This window comes from Chelmon rostratus, chromosome 10 (genome assembly GCF_017976325.1).
Source record: "Chelmon rostratus isolate fCheRos1 chromosome 10, fCheRos1.pri, whole genome shotgun sequence".
Classification (NCBI taxonomy): Eukaryota; Metazoa; Chordata; class Actinopteri; order Chaetodontiformes; family Chaetodontidae; genus Chelmon; species Chelmon rostratus.
Genome location: NC_055667.1, coordinates 22,113,086 through 22,136,996, shown reverse-complemented (window position 1 = coordinate 22,136,996; position 23,911 = coordinate 22,113,086). Strand labels below are relative to the sequence as shown.

At 43.5% G+C, this 23,911-nt stretch overlaps 1 protein-coding gene across 10 annotated transcripts in view; it reads left to right on the top strand.

Moving 5' to 3' along the window:
• rap1gapa (RAP1 GTPase activating protein a) overlaps positions 1-23,911 on the top strand; it is a 41,333-nt gene that overhangs the window by 2,255 nt on the left and 15,167 nt on the right. For 6 of the 10 annotated variants that reach the window (XM_041944954.1, XM_041944960.1, XM_041944956.1 and 3 more), the window contains exons 2-3: positions 7,293-7,328; positions 19,206-19,299. In XM_041944954.1, the coding sequence (XP_041800888.1) occupies positions 7,293-7,328; positions 19,206-19,299 (130 nt within the window). Of the gene's footprint in view, positions 1-7,292; positions 7,329-17,007; positions 17,099-17,174; positions 17,204-19,205; positions 19,300-22,406; positions 22,639-23,242; positions 23,414-23,911 lie in introns of those variants that run through there. The other 4 variants (XM_041944958.1, XM_041944961.1, XM_041944957.1 and 1 more) reach the window with 4 other exon arrangements.

The following is a 23,911-nucleotide window of genomic DNA, read 5'->3' as shown; positions in this document are numbered from 1 at the left end:
TTCTGTTTGTCTGCAGTCTTCTCTGTAGCTCCGTCTCCTCATGATCTATTAAATTATGAAATAAACACAAACCTATGACCTATGTCTAAAATAGGTCGAATGCTCTCTTTGTAACCGCATTGACACCACCTTCAGGCAATATGAATGACAGTGTTGTATGTTGTAGCGACTGAAAGAATGCATGTCAACCCTGTTCGCGAACATCCGAGCGGAAAGACCCACATAGTTTTGAAATCTGAGCAGGCCTGAATCGTAGTTGGAATTTTCTGGCCAGCTGACTCAAAAGTGTCACGTCTCCAAGTAAACAAGACAACAGGCTTTTTCAGGAAAAGGTGTTTCCCCGGTGTTAAACAGATTCGATCCATAATAACGTTGAGTGACTATGTTTAAGATTAGTGATCGAATGTGTGTCACTGGTTCACCATGTTCCAGAGTTTTTGTGTAATTTGAGGCTGTTGCATCATCTCTGTGGATTTACTCTGACGAAAACTTAGTGCCGTGTATGTGTAAAACAGAGGCTCCTATAATCTGATTGATTAGCTAGTGTCTAAAGCCTTACTGCACTGAATGTTGTGCCATGGAGCAGGAACTCAGAGGGGGCCTTTTTGTTCGACAAAAGCAAATGTTTGCATGACAAAAGATGATTAGGCTTCGAGGCAGGACTACTTGAGAACAGGAGGCCATTCAAGTACCTTTCCAAGGGCAGTGGCAAAACAAACAGGAGATCTGGGGCAACCAGAGGGCTCTTCATTGCCTACTCAGTCAGTCCGCCTTGCATATTTACTTTGACATTCACATTCACACTGGCAAGCCATCCACGGAGAAGAATGAGGCGGAAAGGCACGGGGTGAGCTGCAGTTAGTTATCTGGTGCTCATGAGGCTACTGATTGTTCACTCGTTTTTGCTACAGATCAACAAAAGGGACTTTTAGCATAGTCTTGAGCCTTGGAAGTCTCAGTGGCCTCGTACATCCAGACCGACCCGCTCTGAACTGCATTCATGGCAGCTTTACTGCAACTTTATGGCTCTCGACAACAAAATATGTAGTTTCGAACGCAGAATAACAACAACAAGGTAGCAAAAACTGGGTTACTGGGCTACTGTGGCACAATATGATTATTTATCAGGATGGTTCGCTGATGAAAAACAGTTTGCTTTTACTTATATTAACACATTGAGGGACTTCGTTATAGCTATAATGGCACAGCAATGGAGAGCAGATTATAAAAGTTCTCAGATGAAAGGAGGATGAAAACAGGAAAGAAGGAAAGAACAACACCAAACAAACTGCCATGTTAGGAGATACAAAACTACTGAGACCTGAACTAGCTGTGATAGATAGAGGGCGAGGGCCATCATAAAGTAGTTTTTTTAATATTGCCACTGCAGTGGTGCAGTAGTGGCACAATACACTATAATAATAATAATAATAATAGTAATAGTAATAGTAATAGTAATAATAGTACTACTACTACTACTACTACTACTACTAATAATAATAATAATAATAAAACTTTATTTGAATAGCGCCTTGCAGGAATTGCAGCTCAAAGTGCTCCACAACAAAGAAATCACAGGCACCAAGTGAGTGCTTCACATGGAGAGCAGAATGGAGATAAACAGATAAACAGATAAACAGATAAAAAGTGAATATAAAATAAGATGGATAATAAAACCCACTTGATTATGATAGTAAAAGTAAGACAGAATAAGGATGAAAAACATAAAGACAATGCATAAAACCACAGCACAATATCATAGAATATAGGTAAAAATAGATTACATAGAATGCAAAGGCAAATACTACAGTAGTATTAACACTAACGTAAGAAAATAACATTAAAAAGATGCTAAACTGATAAAAACAAAACAAGATGAGTCTGAGTTACAGGCGACCACACAATAAAAAAGCTCCCATCATGACGCTGTCGTCAGAAAACATGTCATGTGTTTTTCTGCTGGGTGGGTGTGATAGAAATTGCACTGTCTGTTAGCAGTCAGCATAGCTGTGGTACCAGTGTGTGTGTGTGTGTGTGTTTTTATATACACTGTATCCTACTGTACTGCAGCTAAATGAGGACATTCAACCACTTGGCGCTCAATAGGCTCATTCAGTCCATGCTGGCCTGAGATACAGCATACAGATCTGGTCACGTTCAGTATTGTTTGACACTGTTTCGTATCATTGCCCGGACACTTGTGGTATATAAGGTTTCAGAGTTGCTTAAGGCCTTGTCTGTCTCTCTGTGTGTCCACTCTGTCCACCCTGTCCTGAGGCGTAGTGAATGTGGAACTGCAGAGTCAGATGATAGAGTACGTGTTTATCGTATGTGGGTGTTATTGTGAGAAAGACCTCATTCAGAATAAACTGAACAGGCTCACATACTGTATTCGTCCAGGCTTCCACCTCTTTTCTTTTAGCTGAACAAATGCAGTTTGTCTCACACTTTAGTTCATAACCAAAAACCTGCAAAATATCATTCCCATGCACGTGCTTTCTGTTAATCTGTAATAACAGATCTTAGCATGCTAACATGCTAAACTATGATGTGGAACATGCTAAACATTACACCTTAGCATGCTGATGTTAGCACTGAGAGTCCACAGTTTGGACACACCTTCTCATCCAGTGTTTTTTTTTCTTTATTTTCATTATGTTCTACATTGTAGATTAATTCTAAAGACATTAAAACTATGAAATAACACATATGAGAGACTGTGTGTCCAAACCTTTGACTGGTAGAGACAGAGCAACTCTTACTCCAGCTGAACCTACGTGGGCTTTAATACTATAATGATGGTATAATGGTTATTTTCCAAGTTTCCAACTATGGCAGCATGTGTGTGAGACTGAAAACAAAAGCGCATTCTTTATCGGGTGGATCACAGGTGGACCTCGTCACCCATGTTTTAATTAAGCCCAAAACTGGACACTGATGAAGGACTGAAGTCAGCATGCTCTGCGCTCGTGCTGGGTGAACTGGGTGCAGCGCTGACCCCGACTCCACCAGAATATATTGTAGCTGTAGGGAGGTGGTCTCATTTCCGTTCACTGAGCTCATGTTCTCAACATTAATTTCACAATATCAGTTCATTTAAATGGCTCTCATTTAAAATGCGGGTTATGATATGCAAATTAAGAGCAATGACATTATACTTTGGTATCATAACTCTTTTTCCTAATGAATACAAATGTGAAACAGTTGTCTTTACATTCAGTAAGTGTTTCTTTCTGCTGATAAGAAATAATTCAGCATAAAAGCTTGGCCGTGATTGTTCAAGTGTAGTTACTTTTAAGATAATTTAGTTACAGCGGAGTTTGTCTTCGTCACGAATTTAAAGTGCTTCTTATATTTCAGATGTAGAATTAGCGCTTAGCACTGCAACAACATGTTATTGCAGCAGCTTGGTGACTGAACAACAAACTTGTTTGCTTTAAGCTGGATTTCCTGCGGGCCTGACTCCTCAGCTACAGTCTGGTGACCTACTTGCCACGAGTGGTGTTGCTGACTTGACACACACACACAACAGGGGGACGTTTTTTAAAGTTTAGCAGCCACGAAATTAGGAAATTACAAACCATGCTTAAAGTCAGATTAAGTTGAATGAACTAATTGTCACGGCTGCTGACGCGGCGATGGTCTGGGGCTTTTAGGAACCGCCTTGGGTCTGCTTATCCCTCGCCGATGTTCATTTCCATGGAAACCAGCCGGTGGTTGATACCTAGCTGAGAGTGCAGAAGTAGCATGAAGAAGAGTTTGGCTACCACCTCCTGAGCTGTAGTGTGTTGTGTTCCTAAATGCGTCTCTTTTAAGAAAAAAACGAGGCTACACGCATTGTTTTCGCTGCGAGATTTGAATGTGCAAATATGACTCATAGCCCACAAATGCATTAGCACAGGCAAATTCATTCTAGCCTCGTTTTGTCCACTCCAACCGTTGTTCTCTCAGGGAGGCACAGAATATTCTTTCTCTTGCTGATAAGGCTGAGATTTTTTTCACGTGAAGCTGCTCGGTCCAGGTGTGCTTTGCTTTGGTGGTGTAACGTCTGTCTTGTGTGGCTCAGGCATGAGTTTAGTTTCTTTTTGATGTAATTGAATAATTGTTGGTGTAATAATAAGTCATAATATTTAAATTATGATCGGATGCACAATTTCGGTGCTTCAAACCCCAGCTGACATACGAGACGCGCGTCATGAAATGTTCAGAGAAACTGTTGGATGTAAAGTGATTTATAGGGATTAAGGCCAGCAGCTTTCCCTGTGGATTCTACAGTATATTCAGACTTCTTGTCCCCTATCAGAAAACAACCTTATTCTGTGTCATCGGACAGCTTACACAGCACTTCTGTAGCTTGTAGCAAGATGTCGGACAAGTACAGTTTTTGCACGCGTATGTAGGTTTTAGCAGCTTAGCACAAGAAAGGAGACGTGCGTGTTCATTTCGTGATCTTAAGAAATCTTTGACAGTTTTATCTCTTATCTATCTGAGTATGTTGACAAGCCTCGACTCTTTGGCGTCATGTTCTCTTTTGCAGCCGAGGGTACGTCTTCCTGCAGATTTCCTCTATTGGTTTTGGTGTCTCAGTTCAGTGCCTTTATCCAATAATCTAGACACACCCTGTTGATTTCATTTTATGGGAATTCCATGAAACCTGAGAATGGGTGAGCAGCACAGGACAGGGTTCAGAAAATGTTTTTCTTTGTGATGCATTCGGAAAAAAAACAGCTTTTCCCCTCCTCACACTCAGCTTCACAAGAGCAGAGCCCGTAAGTGCTCTGCCTCCCTCCCGAGGAGCAGTATGCATTCCACTTAAGGTGGAGTTCTGATTTATCTGCACATACGTGTCTGACGTGCTCAGTGAAATCAACACCGGTGGTAGATTTGAGATAGAACAGCAACGCAAAACCCATCCGAGTGACACTGCATGTCACACAGAGGCCTTGGATCGAAAATGATGAGCAATCTTCTGCACTGAGGGGAATCACGTGACGGCCTACTGTAACAGCACAAGTCTGTTGATTCGTGACTTCCCACTACAGTGAACAAACAAACCCCCCAGGGCCTGTTTCCTCTCACTAACACTGTTTTCTGAGAAGGAGGAAGTTTTAAGCTTTCATTTATCTTTTGAGAATTTCTCACAAAAAAGAAGAAGTATGATGTGTTTTTTTTTTTGTTCTGGGTCCTAAATTTTACCTCTGTGGGGATTTCTCATAATCAAAAAACGAGATGCCTTGATTTATATGAATGAAAGCAGGAGCTCCTTCTGTGGACTGACTCATGGGGCTTTTTAGCCGTTCTAGTGCGATGACTTTAGGGGTGGCAGCGTTGGTCATATATTTACACATATCTCCATACACATTATCATGACATTTGGTGCAGATATCCAGCGTCTAAAAGAGGAATCCTAATGATGATGGCGATCCACTGGTCTTTCCTCTAGCTAGCACCACCAGCAGGTCAAAGTTTTCACTTACCCTGTGGATTATCTCAACTTCTACCAGACTGATTGGCACATATATTCTATAATGGAGTCATTTGTGGTTCCCAGATGACGTGTCCTAATCACTTTCCTCCAGCTCCACCATGAAGTTGGCATTTCGTGGTTTTGAATGAAAGTTTCATTAACTGTTGGCTGGACTGTCATGAAATTTTGCACATTAATGTCCTGTTAATGTTGCGAAAACCTTGGTGTGCCGTTATCCGGTCAAAATTTAAATGTGTCTAACACTTCGGTTTATGACTGAGTCACTGCCAAACCAACGACATTCCCTGACATTACATTAGCAATCAGCTCAGAGCACCTCTGTGCAGCACAGCTTCCGGCATGCCTGCAGACTCTTAGTCTGGATTTTATTCACATTTCTGATACAGCAAGAGTCACTTCTCTTTCCAGAACTGGTTGTTTTATCCTTGGGTTGTTGCTGTGTCATGCAATATAGTCCCATCACGGGTAAGATGACTGTGGTGGCTCTACTGGGAGACACAGGGCGGACAGCAGTCAGCAGCTTTGGCTTGAAGGGTGAGGCCAGACATACAGTCATCGGAGACAGGGCAAGAGCAAGGGGACAAAACTGCATAAATTCAACGTTACAGCTTGGCATTATTTCTATTATGTGCTACCTTTGTGCTGTTTGGTTGTGCACCTTTCTGAGAATTTCTGAGAGGGTCAGTGTACGACAGCACAAGCAGCTGCAGGAGTCCTGAGAGAGACACTAAAGATTCCCTTTCCCTTTTTCACCATCACCAGTTATCACAAGAGACAGGCCTGCAGCCATGAGTCACTCACTGGGCAACAGTTATCAGCATCAAATATCCACTTTGTTGATGCCAGAGAAGTCAAGTGCTGCAGCCCAAGAGAAGCTCTGCTGAGGGTTTTTGATTGTGATGTCCTCCAGTTAGAAGCAGAGAAAAAGCACATGTGTCAGGTTGCCTTATGGACTTAAATATCATGATAAATGTCTTTCTTGTTGATGGGCAGAGGGAAAGCCTTGTCTTGTTAGTCATGAATTCCACCTGTCAGACGAGAGGTTGTTATTTCTCCTGCACACACACAGTGCCACCTGTTGGCAGAAACAGTACTCTGCAGCCTCATCTGAGGAGTCTACCGCACCACATCATCTGGTTCTCAGTGATTACTGCTTGAACTTGTTTACCCAGAGTGACTAAAGGACAGATGATAGTTTATTCTTGACCGTCGGTGAGTAATGAGCCTTATAGTGTGGGACTCGAACCAGGACAAGATTCATTTTGTCTCAGGAAACGCAGGGCTGGTAATCCTCCTTTCTTCGCTGGAAATGCGACCTCAACAGATGGTAGGAGTTATTTCAGGGTAGCGCAGCCCACTGCATAACCAACGTCTCTCAGTTCAGTGGACTTTCTGTAATGTGATGGGCCATTATCCCTCTGCACACTTTCCCTTTCCACACTTAGATCAGTTTGGAAAACTTGCATGCAGACAGTGTGGAAACTATAAGTGAGCGAAGGGTTTAGTCACTACTGTGATTTTTCATGTCTTTCTTACTAATGCGACAATTTAAAGTAGGATTATTGTGTTTTTCTGTGGACTTATAACCACTTTGCCGACTTTGAATGCTGAATTTCTCAACTTGTTTTCATATATTTTGAAATGGTGACTTGCTAAGCAGGTTTTTGACATTTCAAATTGTTTTTGACACAAATTAACACCAGACAAAGACAATCTGCATGTCATGAAATTTATTTCAACTTGTAGATAAGAAAAATCTCATGAGCACTGTTTATAATAGCTGTACCTTTATGTTTCTTTTTAGAGTGGACAAGACATTCTCCAAGGCCAGAAGCATATGGTGAGTTTCTCCTCTGTTTTTATTTTTGTCAATGCAATACAATTCTGAAAGCTTGCAGCTCTCTGGAAAGGTGTTCAATGTCACTCCCTCAAATTGACCTTGTAAGCTTTAAATGTGCGATTCAGTCCACTGAGTAGTGTGGAAGTGAGATGAATGAGCTGGGGAAAGGTAGAACAGATGGGCAGCAGTAGGGAAACAGACACCCAGTCCGTGCTGCCATCTCTGCAGTGCTGGCAAGGTTGGAGTGCTACTGTGAGTGGCACGTGGAGGCAGGCGGAGAGCTGAGCATGCACACCTCTTGCCACTGCAGATAGACCGCTCCATTCCTGAACGCCTTAGGTGTGGTGGCACGAGCGTCTAGCCATCAGCCCCCTCTGTCTGACTGCCGCAGGTTAAACTGCCTCGCTGCAGTGTCATCACGTCTTCCCGCTGGAATACAGATACAGCAGGATCTCTCTCATCGGCTAGGCCTGCGTTACACTGCAGTGGTTGGGCTTGTTTGCAGAGACTGCAGCCCGGCCATCGGGATACAACTGCATCAGAGAACAACTGCAGCTCACGTTGAGGAAGATGAGGAGAGGAACTGGAGCAAAATAGAGATGAAGAGGAGAATCTAAAAGAGGATACAAAGCGGCACAGGAGATAAAAAAGAGCTGTGGGTGTGAAGAGGAGGAAGAAGGAGAAGGGAAGTGAGTGGATGTGGTGACACGACAGGAAGAGGAAGAAGAGATCTGCAAAACAAAAGACATGTAGAGTTCAACACTTGGTCCTCTCAGCTATGTTTGAGTTATGCTCTTCTTCAAAGCAAAGAGGAATTCAACAAACACTGCTTAATGAATTTGGAGTTTTCTTCCCACTGTGTTAATAGAGCTTGAATTATATTACATAGTCATCAGCGCTCATTCCCAGCAGGACAGAACAATTTGTAAGAGCTGAACCTGTGGCACTATGAAGCATCAGTGAAAGTGGCATCAGATATTTCAGCTGCTTTTAGAGAGGATTCTTTGCTTTGTTAAGCCTGGGGACAGAAGTCAGATTTAAAAAGAAAAGCAGTAACGTGAAAGGAAGCCTGTGCAAACTGGGAGAGCCAAAGTCAAGACCTTCCTTCGGGTACTGTATGTTGGACAGGATGTGACTGGAAATTAGAACAGCGAGCCACGAAATCGTCCCACGGCAAAACCGCAACAAACACAACCCAGAAAAATGCCGTGCTCACCTTTCCGAATTGGAAGGCCAAAGAAATTCTGGTGAGTCCCTTTTTAACCTGCTTGAGGGTCATTTTGATTGCATGGCTCTGCAATCAAGCCACACCTAAGAGTTCAGTTTGACTGCATGCATTCCTCCAGAATCGCCCCAAATCAACACTGCAACACAGCAGAGCCCTTACATGCGGAGCACACACCATAGCGCATGACCTCAGGCAGCCCCTCAACCCATTCCTCACTGCTTCCATCAGGTCGTAGACGCAGATTCTTGACCTGGAAACAGCCACGCTTTGGCGGGGCTTTCATCCCCTCTGTCAAAGCATCACTCAACAAAACACACTGATAACTGTCAGGACGTGGACATGCTTGATGTCTTTCACGTGGCTTTGGTGTGCTGTATATTGTGTGTATTTATGTGAGGCTCTGTAATTTCCTTGGAAAAGGACAATAAAGAATCTATTAATAAGTACAAATATAAAAAAGAAAACAATTTGAGACTGAAAATTTAACAATAAAACCAATAAAACAGATAAAACACAATGAGAGCTGATAAGGCGGTTGAACATTTTCAAGTAAAAAAGTAAATTATGGAATTTAAAAATGGCCATACACTTCTATAATTATTAAATAATAGCCATAAAACATGCTAATTAAAACCCAGGCTAAGGAACTGGGATTTGATTTTACGTTTAGAGATATCATCACTTTCCTCTGCTCTCACATCTTCAGACAGACTGTTCCAATGGCTCGAAGCATAAAGCTAAACGATGCCTCACCAGAGGTCTTTGTCCTGCACTTCCTAACTAACGAGGACCTGAGGGGCCATCCGGGTTCATAGAGTGGAAGCATGTCAGACAAGTAGGCTCGAGCGACTCTCTCTAAACCTCAGATGAAGGAGAACTAAAATATGAGTTTTATCGTATATTTCAGCTTTCTCATGTGTAATGTCGTTTTCCCGCTCTTGCACTGATCCTTTTCTCAGTTCACTGTAAACACAATGAGCGATGACGCCTAATCTGTAGCATGTATTTAATGTCAGGAAGTGTTCAGTTTTGATCCTTCCACTCTCGTTGTTGATTAAACGTTAAATGACCATCTTCCATCTGGTCATTGTGGGTCATACGCAATAAACAGATGATCTTCAAGCCCCGTCCCCGCTCTCTCCAGGGGAGGCCTGTAATTGGTTGTAATCCTGTCTTGCTAAGCTCCCCTGATGGGAGGAAATGGGAGAGGAGGGTTAGTGTGGATAATGGCTATACTGAGATGTTGTATAAGAGCCTCTCTCTTTCTGCCTCTCCTGCACACATACGAACACACACCCAGACGCCTCGCTGTCCCTGGAGCGTGATGCATTATTGTGGCAGGTTGTCCCATGTATTACTTCCGGCCCAGTCTTTAATCCCACTGTTTTATCCATGCTTGGGCTCACCTGACATTCATGCAGGACAGGTCTGCACTTCTGAACCACCCTCCAGTGCTACTTTTGCTAGCGAGGAAGAATTTTAGACTTTAAAGAATTTAATATCAGTTTGGATGTCAGCCTTTGCTTTGGATGCTGTAATAAACAAAGAAGACTCTTTTCTCTAGCCCATCATGCTAATTTTGTCTTTTCCAAAATATGCATCTTGCAGCAAAGCCTTAAACTCCCCACTCAAAAGTGTGTTTTTCTCTTTGTTGCCTCTCCCTGTTGTTTAAGCCTCACTGTGCACATTAATGCTTGTGCAGAGTTTGGCACTATAAGGAGAAAAGTTAATATGTGCTCACCTTAAATCTGATTTTAACACGTGCACGTATGAGATGATTTTGTGGCATCGCATCATATCGTGCAATATGCAGAAGTGTTAGCTGGAGCTTGAAACCTCCAGTGCACATCCACAGAGAATGAGCCTTTTTGCTCCTTTTGTGTCCAGTAGTTAAAATTTTGAAATGAAAAATATTTGCATTTTGATATATTCTTGATATCTCAGTGAGGGAAAAGAAGTTTTTAAACCAGGTAAATTAACTTTTTTTGTCGGGAAACCATATCAAACATCAACTATATATCAGAGTATTTTCACATGTTTTGATGCTTGCCTGGAGGGGACCTTTAAATTTGAGCAGAGCAGCACAGCACTGACCTCTGCCCTCTAGTGGTAAAAAGTTGACATGCATTGTGCAGACGTAGTCGGCAATAGTCTCATTATTAATAAGTGAATACTAATAAGAAGAACAATAATTGTTCCTCAAGCCAAGCATGAACTGGCAGATTCAGAATCTTAAGAGACTTTTCCTCATGTGGCAGTTTTGCAGGAACCAACTTTTTTTATTAATCAAGTGGGATCAAATATCTATTGTTTTGCTCAGTGTGCTCTAAAAACTGGTTATTTTAATGCTGAGTGACCTCGCTATTTATTCCAACTTGTGTGATGTCATTCTATTTTTATGATGCTCTCTAAATTCTGGACCCATTACATCCTGTGTGATGTTTCTGCCCGTAAACACTTAAGAGGTGTCGCTGTAAACACTCCACTGTTTGTGTGCACTGATTTCCCGTGAGATGTCACTCCGCATCATCCTCCGCGTGTCGACTCTGCACATGCGTTCACCGCCGCGGCGTGAAGCCGCGCCGGGTGTCAGTTTGCTTGCGCACGCTCATCTGTGCATGTCAGGCTGAGTTGTCTGGAAGAGCGGACATAGTGGGAGAGCAAACTGTCAAGCCTGATCAGGCTAGACTGTCTCTCTGTGAGTCTCCTGCTGTCTGACCAAATATAGCACCAAAGTGACAAGCTCGCCCAGGGTTCTAGCCGTCTCAATAATCCAAATCCTAGTATGTCATCCACCATTCAGCACCAGCACAAGACGTCTTAAAAAAACACAAAGCTCAGATGACAGCAGGCTGCTGAAGGTTGAGGCGAGTGCCATGCTACTTTGACAGGACATTTCCCTTCTACTTTATCTGATTCTTGGAGCTGATCGGTGGCAAAGTTGCTCTACCAGCTTTTTTAAAGTTCACTTCTTTGCCTTCAGACAGTGTCTTGCAGCTGCAGTATCATCAAAAGACAGGGCTTCAGGTGTTGAAGAGGAGGCCAAGTCTTTTGTTCCTCGTGCTTGTGGACGGGTATATCCCTCACTGTATAGCCTGTTTATTGACACCTGTCATGCTGAGGATGATGCGGTAAGCCAGAGGGAGGAGGAGGATTTTCTTTTCCCCGCTTCCCTCCTGGCGTTTTCTCTCCCAAGGGAGATTATCATTAAAATCTGTTGCACAGTTCTCGTCTTGATTGATCAGCGGGATGTGCGCCTCGTAGATCAAACTGTATGAAGTTTAATGTCACTGAATACACCACGAGCTCTAATGGCCGACACAAAGGAGCACCACGTGATCCTGCGGTGACCCTGCGACGTCTGCGTGAGTGTGATTTCCCCAGGGGGTGTGTTTCCAAGGAAATCTGGACAGTGACTGTTAGAGATACGCAAGCTGCAAAGAGGGACCTCTCTGTGGAGTGAACATACTTTATTCAAAGACACCTGCTGTACCTGGCCTTTTAATGCATACTGAATATAGCCGGCTGTCAGGGGAGATGTGGGCTCAAGAGAACCCATCAAGGAGTCTCCTCACGAATCAGATTCTACAGATATCTTGCCGTTGAACTGTAATATAGCATAAAACATGTGCTCATACCGTCAAGAAAAAACTGTTGTGTTCTAGCGGATTGATAAGAGATATCGAAAAAGGATTTCCCTGTCTGGCTGTTTGTGTAAAATAACCTTTAGAGGTTCAGTTCCCTGGAGAACAAACAGCTTCTCAGACCTATCAGCTTTTTGAATTTTGTCCAATATTTGCTTTTGTCTGATTGTGGCACCACAACTTTTATAGCTGTAGGACAAAAGGTCCTGGAAGGTTTCCCATTCATCAGAACAGATGAACAGGGGAAAAACCACGGAGTGGGTTTGTGTTACTTCCTTCTCTCAAACAGGATAAGAGACCAGAATACAGTAAAGCGGACTCAGAAGGTTAAGCAGTGTATTTATGTAGCTGAACTCCCACCGCAAACATTTTGGAGTGGAAAATCAGATCATTTATCTGGAAAGATTACCTTTGAGGCTCAGAATGCAGCCACATACACACAAGATAAGTAACTGATACAGGCACCGCTAAGAGTTGTGGTTTCACACCAGAGGCAATCATCCTCCCATTTGTTTGAGCACTTCAGGTCAGTCTGAGGGGGCACCTTGAAAACGGGGCAATTCCAAGCTCCATTTGTGTGGTAATTCATTGCACATGTGCTGCTCATATCTCCGGCCGTCGGAGGAGCGATGGCAGGCAAGGGAGCAGGTGCCGCCGCTTCATGATGAATTTGAAAAAAATGTTGGAGGGAGGTCAGTTCCTAATATCGGAGCTCTTCAGTGTCATCACCGTGATATACGATGACACAGTGGAAACCAGATCCGCGAGCAGCACAGCTGAGTGTGCCGATGTCTGACCTCTGGAGTACATTTTCACACACGTTATGAACAGCTGACTTGTTGAGTAACTTGTGTTGGGAGGTTGTCGAGAGTGCTCGTACTTTAATTGAGGTCAAACCTCTGGCTCAGCAGGTGGATGCTGACAAGAAGGCATTACTCAGGAACCATGACAAATATCCATTTAAATGTATTCCAATACGCTTATTTAAGCGTTTTGAAGCCACACACACTCAGTCCATCTCTTTGGTCCGGTCTGAAATATCTTTTGAAAACTGACTTTTACTCTTGTGCTACTTTTAGCGAAATATCTCAAAAACTGTTTGGTGTATTGCTGTGAAATTTGACACATTCTTTTACAGTGCCAGGAGGATGAACTCCAATGATTTTGATGATTCTCGGTATTTTTCTCTTGCACCAAAGGCCTATTGGCATTTTTGCTTTTTAGTGAAATGCCTCATACAAATATTTGTATGGACTGCCATGAAATCTGGTACAGTCATGTCCCGTCTGGATGAATAAGTAACTTTGGTCTTCCCTTAACTTTTCATCTAGTGCCTAAATCAGGCCAACTTTGATTTTTTTTCTGATGATTGAACACTTCGATTTATCGGCAAACTCCTGCAAAACTAATGACATTCCCATCAGCCTCGGCCTTACTTTGTGTTTACTGCCAAAAGCTAAATGTTAGCACGCTAACAAGCAACACCAAGACACGCTAAACATCAGCAAGTTAGTGTCTTCATTTTGAATGTGTCATCATGCTGACATTGACATTAGCATCTAGCCATAACACCGCTGTGCTAAGTACATCCTCACATAGCTTCTAGCATGGATGTAGACGCTAAGTCTTATTTTTAAGAAACGATCAACTATGTAGTGGTTACACTATGTGAATGCAGTAGTAATTTCATTTTAAATATTTTAAGAAAAACACAATTTAAAGACTCTGTTCTGTTATAACTAGCTGATTGAACAGTAGAGAAAATGAGGTCATAGTTAATGTCACCATGAACATTCTTACTTGTCTTATCTGCTGCAAACCCCCCCCTAATGTAGCCCAATTACCCGATTCAAAATAAGACATTCGAAAAAAACTGAAAGTGCTGCATGATTATGAACCCAGTCACAATCACAGTCACAGTGGGGTTCAGGTGTGCTGCAGAGAAATCATGGTGGGGATGTAAAGTTTGTGCAAAAGTTAGAAAGCAGTCGGCACTCCTACTTTGCCTTGCAAACAAACCACGGGCTTGATTAAACACAGCCAATTTGTTTAAGAGTGACTGGAGGCAGGTTTCAACAAATCTAAAAACAGCAGGAGAACGTTCAGACCTTCCACAGTCAACATTTTGATTGACTAGGCCTTCAGTCACAGATTATAAATATTTCTGTGACTTCATCAGAAGTGATAAAGTAAAAAAAAAAAAGTATATTTCTTTCTTCTGTCTGAGTGGAGGTGCAGTTGAAACTGCTTGCATCGTGCATTCATGTACAGTCATTCAGTAGCTCGTGGATTCAGCTCTGAATTTTGGCCGACTCTCAGTGATGCTCTCAGGTCCTCGGTCCCGCTCCTCCCCCCTGAGGACCACCACCACTAATTAAATCTCAACCTGTGGGAGACACTAAGTAGTTATGCATAAATAACCATTCATCCATATTTCAGAACAGCAGCCATGTTGCCTGCTGGAGACCACTGACATGTGATTGGAGCTCTAAACCTTTAGCTGCCCTTTTGGGGCCACTGGCTGGTCACACACAGCCTCCTATAGACACATACTGATTACACTCTTATCTGCTCACTGGGCTTATTTTGCATGTGTGTGAATCAGAAGGAACTTTCACTTTTAGTTGTGTAAATTAGAAATAGATTAATGAAACTTGATGAACAAGGAACACACGGTCGCTGACTCTTGATTTGTCTTATTCTAATCCTTCAGGAATTATCGGATCCGGCCAGCTTTGGCCATTATCTGAGCTTGTGTCTTGCATTGTTATCTAACTCGTCTTGGTTGAGACATGGCTGGGGGGAAAAAAAAAAAAAAGCGAAAAAGCTGAAAGTGAGAGAGGCGGCGAGAGGGTGGGAGATGGGGAAATTTCAGGACAGCAATTCTCAGGGGATAAGGGGTTGGGGGCAGGAGAGGGGAGTGACCACGGGCCATTGCACCAGGCTAATGGGATGGGAATCCCTGGCAGCGGGGGCCAGCCAGAGGGATTTACTGTGGGATTCTGCAAAGGACATTGGAGCAGGGACGATACTATGAATTTAAAACCAAGTCTCTTCCTCTTCAGGAGATAAAAATAAAGCTCAGGATTTTCTTCTTGTTCTACTATTAGTTATTATTTCGTCAGCATACAAGCCTGTCGAATCCTCAGTCAGGTCCTGGACTAGACTAAAATGCATGTGGCTTTGATTTGATAGCAACTGGCCACGGTGATCTGCGTTAAAACACCTCTCAGTGTGCAAAATCTGCCTGCTCTCTATCCGATTATGTGTTGTTATCTATAAGCACTATTGACAAAAGCCCTCACAGACAACTGTTTCATTTTTTTTAACCCCACGCTGATCTCCTGCAAAAAAAAAAAACAAACTGCAAATGTAATGTGTGCAGTCTTTGATCAAGGGTTTAAAAGAGAGATAAAGAGAGATTAGTGCTCTGCTACTGCAGGACACCTCAACAAATTACCGATAATCTGGACAGCGTTAAAGTTTTGTCCAACGATATAACACTCTCTTTCTTTTTTTTACGAGTAAGCTTTGGATGGTGAGAGGATTATTTGTTTTGTTTATCACAATACACAGCTCTTAATGGTGCACAGTATGATGGCTTTTCTGTAATCCCCTGTTATCTCTTCACGTCTGACACATGGAGCACACACACATGCTCGCACGCGCACATACACAAATACAGATAAAATAAGATGAGATAAAATGAACTTTATTAATCCCACATTGGGGAAATTCAGAGCAGAGGGGGGGAAAAAGTGATAAATAACAATAAAACACAACAATAAAAATAGAATAAACATAACAATATATACACTATATGTGCCTTTCACTCATACATACGTCAAACTTTAGTCTTAGACAAATACTTTTTCTTGAGAAGCCGTCGAAGGAAAGCACAGATGAGTCGACACGCTTCCTGCAGAGAATGTTATTAAGCAGGGATTTAGCAGGAAAACGCACTATTGGTGACATTAGTCACAGGTCTGCTGGGGACTGCGGCTGGTAGCTTAGTGCAGGGAAGGCACATGCTCACTGGGGATTGAAGGAGACTCATTACAGTAATTAAAAACCTCACACACCCTTTCTCATCCTGCACAATGAGCATTAAGGAGGCTGCGATGCCAGTTCACCTTTGGGAGCTCACAATCACTTGTTCAAGTCATATCATCATGAACATGAACGTGCATGTGGGTGGTACTTTTTTATCGCGCGTGGCTGATGTGGTTGCCACAGCAACAGCCCTAGCTGGCTCGTGAGGCAGCGTGGGGATTGAAGGCAACCCCCGTTGCCCTAATCAGCCCTGCTTTCCTTTCTCTCTCTGAGCGGCACACTTCAATCGTCCCCTAGATGGATGATGGGGGTGGTTCTCCTGCTTTTGAAGGGGATAAGGGTGGTGGTGGTGGTGGTTGGGGGTGGGTGCATGGTTTAGAGTGCGGCGTTTCGGGCAAATGCCGTATCGTGTGTGCGTGCGTGCGTGCGTGTGTGTGTGAGCTTGAGAGCAGACAAAAGAGGGTGGAGATGGAGGAAGTGACAACTGGAGAGCACATATGTGTTTGTGAGAAACTGAGTGGGAGGAGAGAGAGGGAGGGAGGAGAGAGAGGGAGGAGGAGGGAGGAGGAGGGATGAGCGTTGGAGAGGATGCTCACTCCGAGTGTGTGCGGCGGTCTGAAGAGCTGAGAGTGAGGCCAGCAGGTGAACAACTGATGGAAAGCAGCAAGTGAGCTGGCTGAGAGAGAGAGAGAAGAGTAAACAGAGACAAGCAGAAAGAGAGAGAGAGGGGGGAGATAACTGTGAAAGGGAGAGAGTGAGAAGCGTAGACAGTGAGTCATCAACCCGAGCGCCGGTCACTGTCCGGACTTCCCAGGGACCGCCAGCGCCCAGCCTCCACCGCGTGAGTAAGTTCGCCGCTCCGCTCCACGCAGGACACCGGGTCGCCCAGATGACACGCTGTGACTCCTTCACACGGCCGCTTTCTGTGGTGCATCGCTGAACCAGCTGGGGTGTGTTATGTAATTTGTTGTGGCGTTGGGATGAAGCTGTGGCTTAGAGCTGCAAACTGATCTGCAAGGAGGGCTCTCGTGGTGACGCTGCGCACAGAGCGGGCAGGTGTGTGTCATCAGCAGTGTGTGATGGTGATGTGCGCTGCACAACATGCTTGGGATGAAGGACAATTCTTCTGGCACTTCACTTTGATGTGTGCTTTGATGCTTCCAGAGTGGGATTTAGATGGTGTTTCTTATTATGTACTGTGTGTTTTCTGCAGTATTACTGCATGTATACTTTAGAGAAACAAGTAATAGTAATAACAAGTAATACCTCTATTTGTTACATAGTGCAATATCTCATTTAAACCAACTGTTAGAAAAGCATTTTCTTTCATGTAGATTTGTGTGTGTGGTGCATCCATCTATTGTGCATCAGTTCCAATTAAGAGTTCAGGGCAGCTGATGCCCTGTCCTATCCTGTTCTCCCGTGGGAGAGCTGCTGCTGGGGCTCCTCGCCTCCTTCATGTTTATTGAGCCTGCTGAGAAAAGCTTCATATTCACAATCGTACCCACTTTGTGTGGATTATGCAGGACATTCCTTGATTGGAGATTCACGTTGTGTAACAGGAGACGGATGCACGTTAATGATTCACACATGATTTCTCTTTTCTTCACTTATTTTTGATTTGGACTGCACCCTGTCAGCGTCCCTCTTGAGCAGCTGTTTATCTTATCTCCATCCTCAGCACCAGACCAGCGCAGCTCCATGCATTCTCTCTATAACTCAGCACAACACAGCCACACTATCCACTTGAAAAATGATGAGTTTGTCGAGTTCAAGAGTTGTCTCAGTGAGTTATTGAGTGCACTGAATAATATTTGCATGTGGTGCCTCTTGGCTGCTGGAGTTCACGGCACCTGGTAGATACAGCGATGTGATACATATTTCATTGTGGCTGCTGTAGCCTCCTCTGATCATCACAGGCAGCAATATACAGCCTTCCACTTTGCGTTACTGCTGCTTTACCATCATTTCAGATCCACTTGCATACTGATTGATGACTTTATGTGTTTGAAATTGACTGAATTAATCAAACAAATTGAAACCCTGCTGTGCAAACTGCCCAGCTGTCAGTGCCAATAGGGCGCCATATTCAGCGGGGGAATCGATCAGTGATCCTGTGGGAATAAAGCCGTCCTGCTAGAGATATTGAGTTTAGAGCAAAGGATGCCTGACAGCAGCATTGCTCAATTTTGCATTAGCGATGCGTTACTCTGCTGGGTTTCAGGGGGGAGACGTTCTGTTTGAATAAATGTGAAACTATGGCATTGTGTCCCTAGATCCCCGAAGTGTTTGTGAATAGCAGCTTATGCACTGAAAGAAATGAAGAACCTGCACAGAGGAATACGATGTGATATCTGTTGGGAGTGATGTTCACGCTGCAGAATGCATATATTGACTTATTGCAAGCGTCAGACATAGCTTTTATGTTGCCAGACTGGTATGTATCATATAAATATATTTAATTTAGACTTGAAATGAATGAATTTAGGCGTAGGGAGAGCATCTGGGGACCAGGTTTAACCCTCTATCACCGGGACACTGCAGATTAGACAAAATAGATGATTCCCAGTGAAAAAATAACATAAAGCTTCAGTTGAATTCATTCAGAGGTCTTAATCTGAATTGCAGCTTTGATTTTCTGCTTTTTGCAGTGCTGTAAATTAGAGGTCCTGTTTTGTGCGGCTGAAAATGTACCATTTTACCACTTTCGGTGCTTCTCTTTGCAGAGACATAAAGAAAACTGAACGGGTAGGTTTTATTAGAAGAAACAGTCTCACTCTGGGCTGAAAGCCACTGCAGGGCCTCAGACCACCGGTCCATACAAACGCTTTCTGTTGCTAAATGAGACCAGCAACATTTCCTGAGGCCTTACCTTTTGATGTCCTCCTTGCTTGATCTCAAACCGTGTGACCTTTTCCGACTAAATGTTCCCTCGCATCTGTCTGTTTGCAGGAAACAAGATGGGAGTGACCCCCGAATTTCTGCAACACTAGAGCCCCAGCTGTTCCAGCCTACACTCCCATACAGCACCTCACCATTCCACAAGGTAGGAGGAGTACGAGGGGGGGGGTTGGCTTTGCACTTTGACCTCTGATCTTATCTGATGGACCTCTGGGTGACCTTTCTTTCTGGGATGTTTGTGAGGTGTCTCTGCTCATCTTGTCTCCACACCTGCTTCTGTTTGGATGCTTTTTCTCTGCGCTTCGTCTCTCATGACTGTGTTAGACCCGGACTTTCTGCTCGCACTGTTACTTTGATTTTTATTCTCGTCTTCTTTTGCTTAACTTGTGTAATTAGAGTGCACAGAGCTCCGTGTCTGATTCAATTAATGGAAATCTATTTTTAGCAGGAAATTGTCAGCCTGATGCCGACAGTTTCTCAATCTGAGCTTAACAAGTCTGATTCCATCAAAGCAAACAAAATACAGCCTGTCTCAGCAATTGTCTTTTTCTTTTTAAAATCAGAAGGCAAACTTCTCCGCCCCCACCGTCCTCTCAGATACAGTTTGTCACCAAATTGGAGAGTCGTTGATGTTTAATCTTCAGTCTTTGTGTGGGGTTCAGTTGTTGTTCAATATCAATTAAAAGGATAAGCCAAAATGTCAGACATTTTCTGACATATAGTTCACTGCAAGAGGGCCTCATTGAATTATTCTTCTGCTCACTAGAGCAGTTTTTCATGGTTTTCTCAAGATTTTAAGCATTTATGAATCGGCTTAGCATGATCTATTCTTCTTCCTTTCAGAGGATATCATATGAATAAAGACGGTATTGCCGTGGTTACAGGTGCAGAATGTAAAGGGCAGAAAGTGGAAATGATTAAGGAGGAAATATTTCAGTAAATCTATTTATACAGTGCCCATTAAATCCATCTTGCCGTCAGAATCTTCATGCCTACCTTTTGGCACGTCTCATCACCATAGATAAGTGACTGATGGGGAAAAAGCTGCCGGGGATATTTTGGGAACTCAGAAACTGAACAAAGCTGAGCTCGGCGGTGATTAAACGTGGATACAATCTCACTCACGTCAGATTGGTTTCATGAGGTCTCTCACACTTTGGATGAGGCTTACGTTGCAATCTGACTTGATCTGAGCGGAGCAGAGGGAGCGGGAAGAGAAAGGGATTAAAGGAGAATTTGGAGATTGGGTTGTTTTAGCTGTCACTCCTGATCCCTGCAGCACACACCATCTGTAGGTACTTCAGATTGACTGGTTACAATTAGTCAGACACGAGGAGAGGATTTGTGAAACTTCTGTGTGTCTACAGATTCGCGTGGCATGGAAGCAGCCACCAAAGGCATCGATGAGGATATTCCAAACCTCTCTCATGTTCATTTTTCTGGGGCAGAAACAGCAGAAAGGTGTATTACATGTGGGTTGCACTGTAAAGGGGCGTTAGCAGCACTTAAAATGCACTTACATTTAATATTTGATATGTGTTACCCCATTTTATTCAACCCCCTTTGATTTGGAATCCAACATTTCTGATGAGGATATTGAGGGACACCATGCTAATGTGATGTACTGTAGTATGATAAGGGCTTAGTGGGGCAAGACTCAGAGGAGCGTATCGCTTTAATCAGAGCTATGTGAAAACCAGGTCAATCTGCAATTAACCCCACCAGGTCTTCTGGTCACTGCCTAACTGGAACCGCTCTGCTGTACTGTCATATGAGCAATGTTGCATATTTCTGAGAGAGGAAACACAAACATGAACAAACAGCCGTCATTTTCTGAGTTCGCTGCACAGATCCTCATCACAAGCTACGACCCCGATTCCACAAAAGTTGGGATGCAGTGTGATCTTGACATCCTTGATGCAACCGTGTGTTCACAAAGTGGTGAACCTCGCTCCATCCTCGCTTGTGAACCACTGAGCCTTTCCAGGATGCTCCTTTCATACCCAATCATGATACTATCACCTGTTACCAATCAACCTGTTTACCTGTGGAATGATCCAAACAGGTGTTTTTGGAGCCTTCCACAACTTTCCCAGTCTTTTGTTGCTCCTGTCCCAACTTGTTTGAAACAAATCAATGAAGCTGTTGATGTCAGGCATTAAATATATTGTCTTTGTGCTGTTTTCAGTTGAGTATGTGTCAAGCAGGATTAGCAAATGATCACATTCTGTTTTATTTATGTTTTACACAGCATCCCAGCTTTTTTTATAATTGGAGTTGTAATTTAAAACAAAGCACTGGATCATCAAGATACACACACATACAAACCTCACATAAGGTTCAGGTTCAGGCTCGCTGTCATGTCACTTTACAACTTGAAGTTACACCAGTCAGGCTGTATTCTTATAGCCCTCCATAAATTCCTAATGACAGTGAGTTCCTGAACAGCCCTACATCAGCTGGAGCCAAAAAGCAGAACGAAGAACCAGACATACTGTGCGTCAAAGGAAAAGACAAACGTATAAGCCCCTGCATCCTCCTGATTGTCTTGGAGCTGGTCAGCGTTATAATGAGCTCTGTGAGTTGCACCTGAGACGTCTGGAGGAGAGGGGAGGTCTCGCACATTTAATTAGCGTCTTGTCGTAATGACGATCCCCTTTGCTCCCATTATGAGAGGTCTCAGTTCTGACACCAGGTCCCCATGCCTCCTCCACTCTACAAATGTTTTTCCGCTACAATCGAATGTCTCGCTGTTGGTGTTTGTCTCCACTTTGTTTCCACTGCATTTTGTTCACAGCTGATTACCTCCTGATTCATTTGCGCTCATTTTATATTTCTGAGAGTGTAGTGGAGTGAGGGTGCCCACATGTCGTGAACAGGAGACTGTTGCAGGACTTGTTTATGAGAGTGGAGGAGTCGGACTCCACCTCTGGCTATCTGTCAGCTGTGATGGGGTTTCTGATAAGGACAGAGGTGGATGGATATGTGGTTTGGATCTTTTCCTGCAATGCTGCACAGAGAGAGACAGAGTGACAAAGACGGATCAGCAGAAGACAAGACACCTCTAGCTGCAAGTCAGAGGATTACCACACTACACTTCAAACAGTATCCGCTGCCTTTGCATGCAACCTGAGACTCGCTGGTAATCTTGTGTGTTCAGAGCACACACTGGGAGAGCCTGTGGATCTTGTCTTCAACTTTTTTTTTTTTTCTGATCCAGCACTTTTCCAGTCATGGTTGCCGTTAGCAGGGATGCAGTTTTTCCTCGGGTGTCACAGTGGGACACAGTCAGCTGTCTGCCACTTGACAAAGGCACAGCAGTCACAGAGCGAGTTTAATCCGGACCTGTTGAAGTCGGTTGAGTCGGAACATCTTTCGAAGCCGCGGGACGCTGGTTTGAGGGAAGTTTAAAATGGCTAAAAGTCATGACAACCACTTCGATGCTCCAACGGTGACAAAGGCACGCTGGAAGAAACCCAGCCGTGTAAGTAGCTTTACTGTAGAGGCAGGCTGGATGGAAAACATCACTAGATGGCAAACTACAGAGGGAATTTGGCAGCACTTTCAGCAGAGGCTTGGACAACTACCTCTCCAAACTGAGAGTGCAAAACCGGACAGTTGTGTTTCTTGTTTACTGAAGTAATGAGCTGAAGAAAAATCTCTGTCTGTAGGGAACATTTCTAGTATCAGGCGTTTCTTTCAGTGTAAACAAACAGGTATCATTAAAACATTTGGTACTACATGGCCATGCTTTTTAGTCCTGTATGCCTGAACATGCAGCTTTATGACAAACAGGCTCTTGTTTAAGTCCAAATGTAATACGTAGCTCAACACTGCAGCTCCTCTTCTTTTAATCTCTGGTTAATGTAGTTGAGGCCGGGGTTATTTGCTTTCAGGGCTTGTGGCAGACTATTGTTTGCACATGGTGGAGGACTTTACTCATACTCACACTGAGAGCTCAGACAAGATTGCTCTGTACACAAAGCGTCTGACTCTGTCAGGCCTCACTGGCTGAACCTTTCAGCTACTTCAGGCCGAATCCTCCGTGGGCTGTTGTAATTTTCGGCAGCAGTTAGAGTCGCCGTGCTCAACTGATGCATGCAGGTTTTGTAGGTGAACATTTAAAGGATAATAACCCAACAGCTGTGGCGGGGCTCCAAAGAACCAGGCAGGCGTTTAACGTGTGAAAGCCGGTCAGTCACTCATGACTGTGTAACAGTTTGACAAACCATGAGGGAGAGCTCACATGCTGCAGTCAGGTAAAATGTTGATTAATATAAATATGAGTTTGAACTTGGGTAGTGTTGTAAGACATGGGAACAAAAAAGTTGGGATTTTGCAGCTTTACAACACTCACTGTAAGCGCAGAGTGATGGGACAACAGTTCGATATTTGACAGAAATGTTTTATGAATTAGCCATAATGCTCTGTTTGGGGTCCTGGAGACACTTTAACGGTTAAAAAACACACTTTTAATCACCTTGAAATGTCAAGAATTTTCCTGATTTTATGTAAATTCCTGCCAACATGAATTTGAATAGATGACAAGTTTCAGAGGTCTGCTCCAGAAAATGTCACATTACTTCTGTTTGGGGTCTCTTAGCCCCCAGCTGTAAAACCTTTCATATTCTTTTTGTCTGAGTTTAGTGTTGGCAGTATCTTTTATGCAGCATTACCCCTCCAGCATTAAAACTGTCGAAAAAGTCCATTTAGACTCCTGTTTGTGGTGTTTTATAACTGAGAGTTTGAACTCTTCG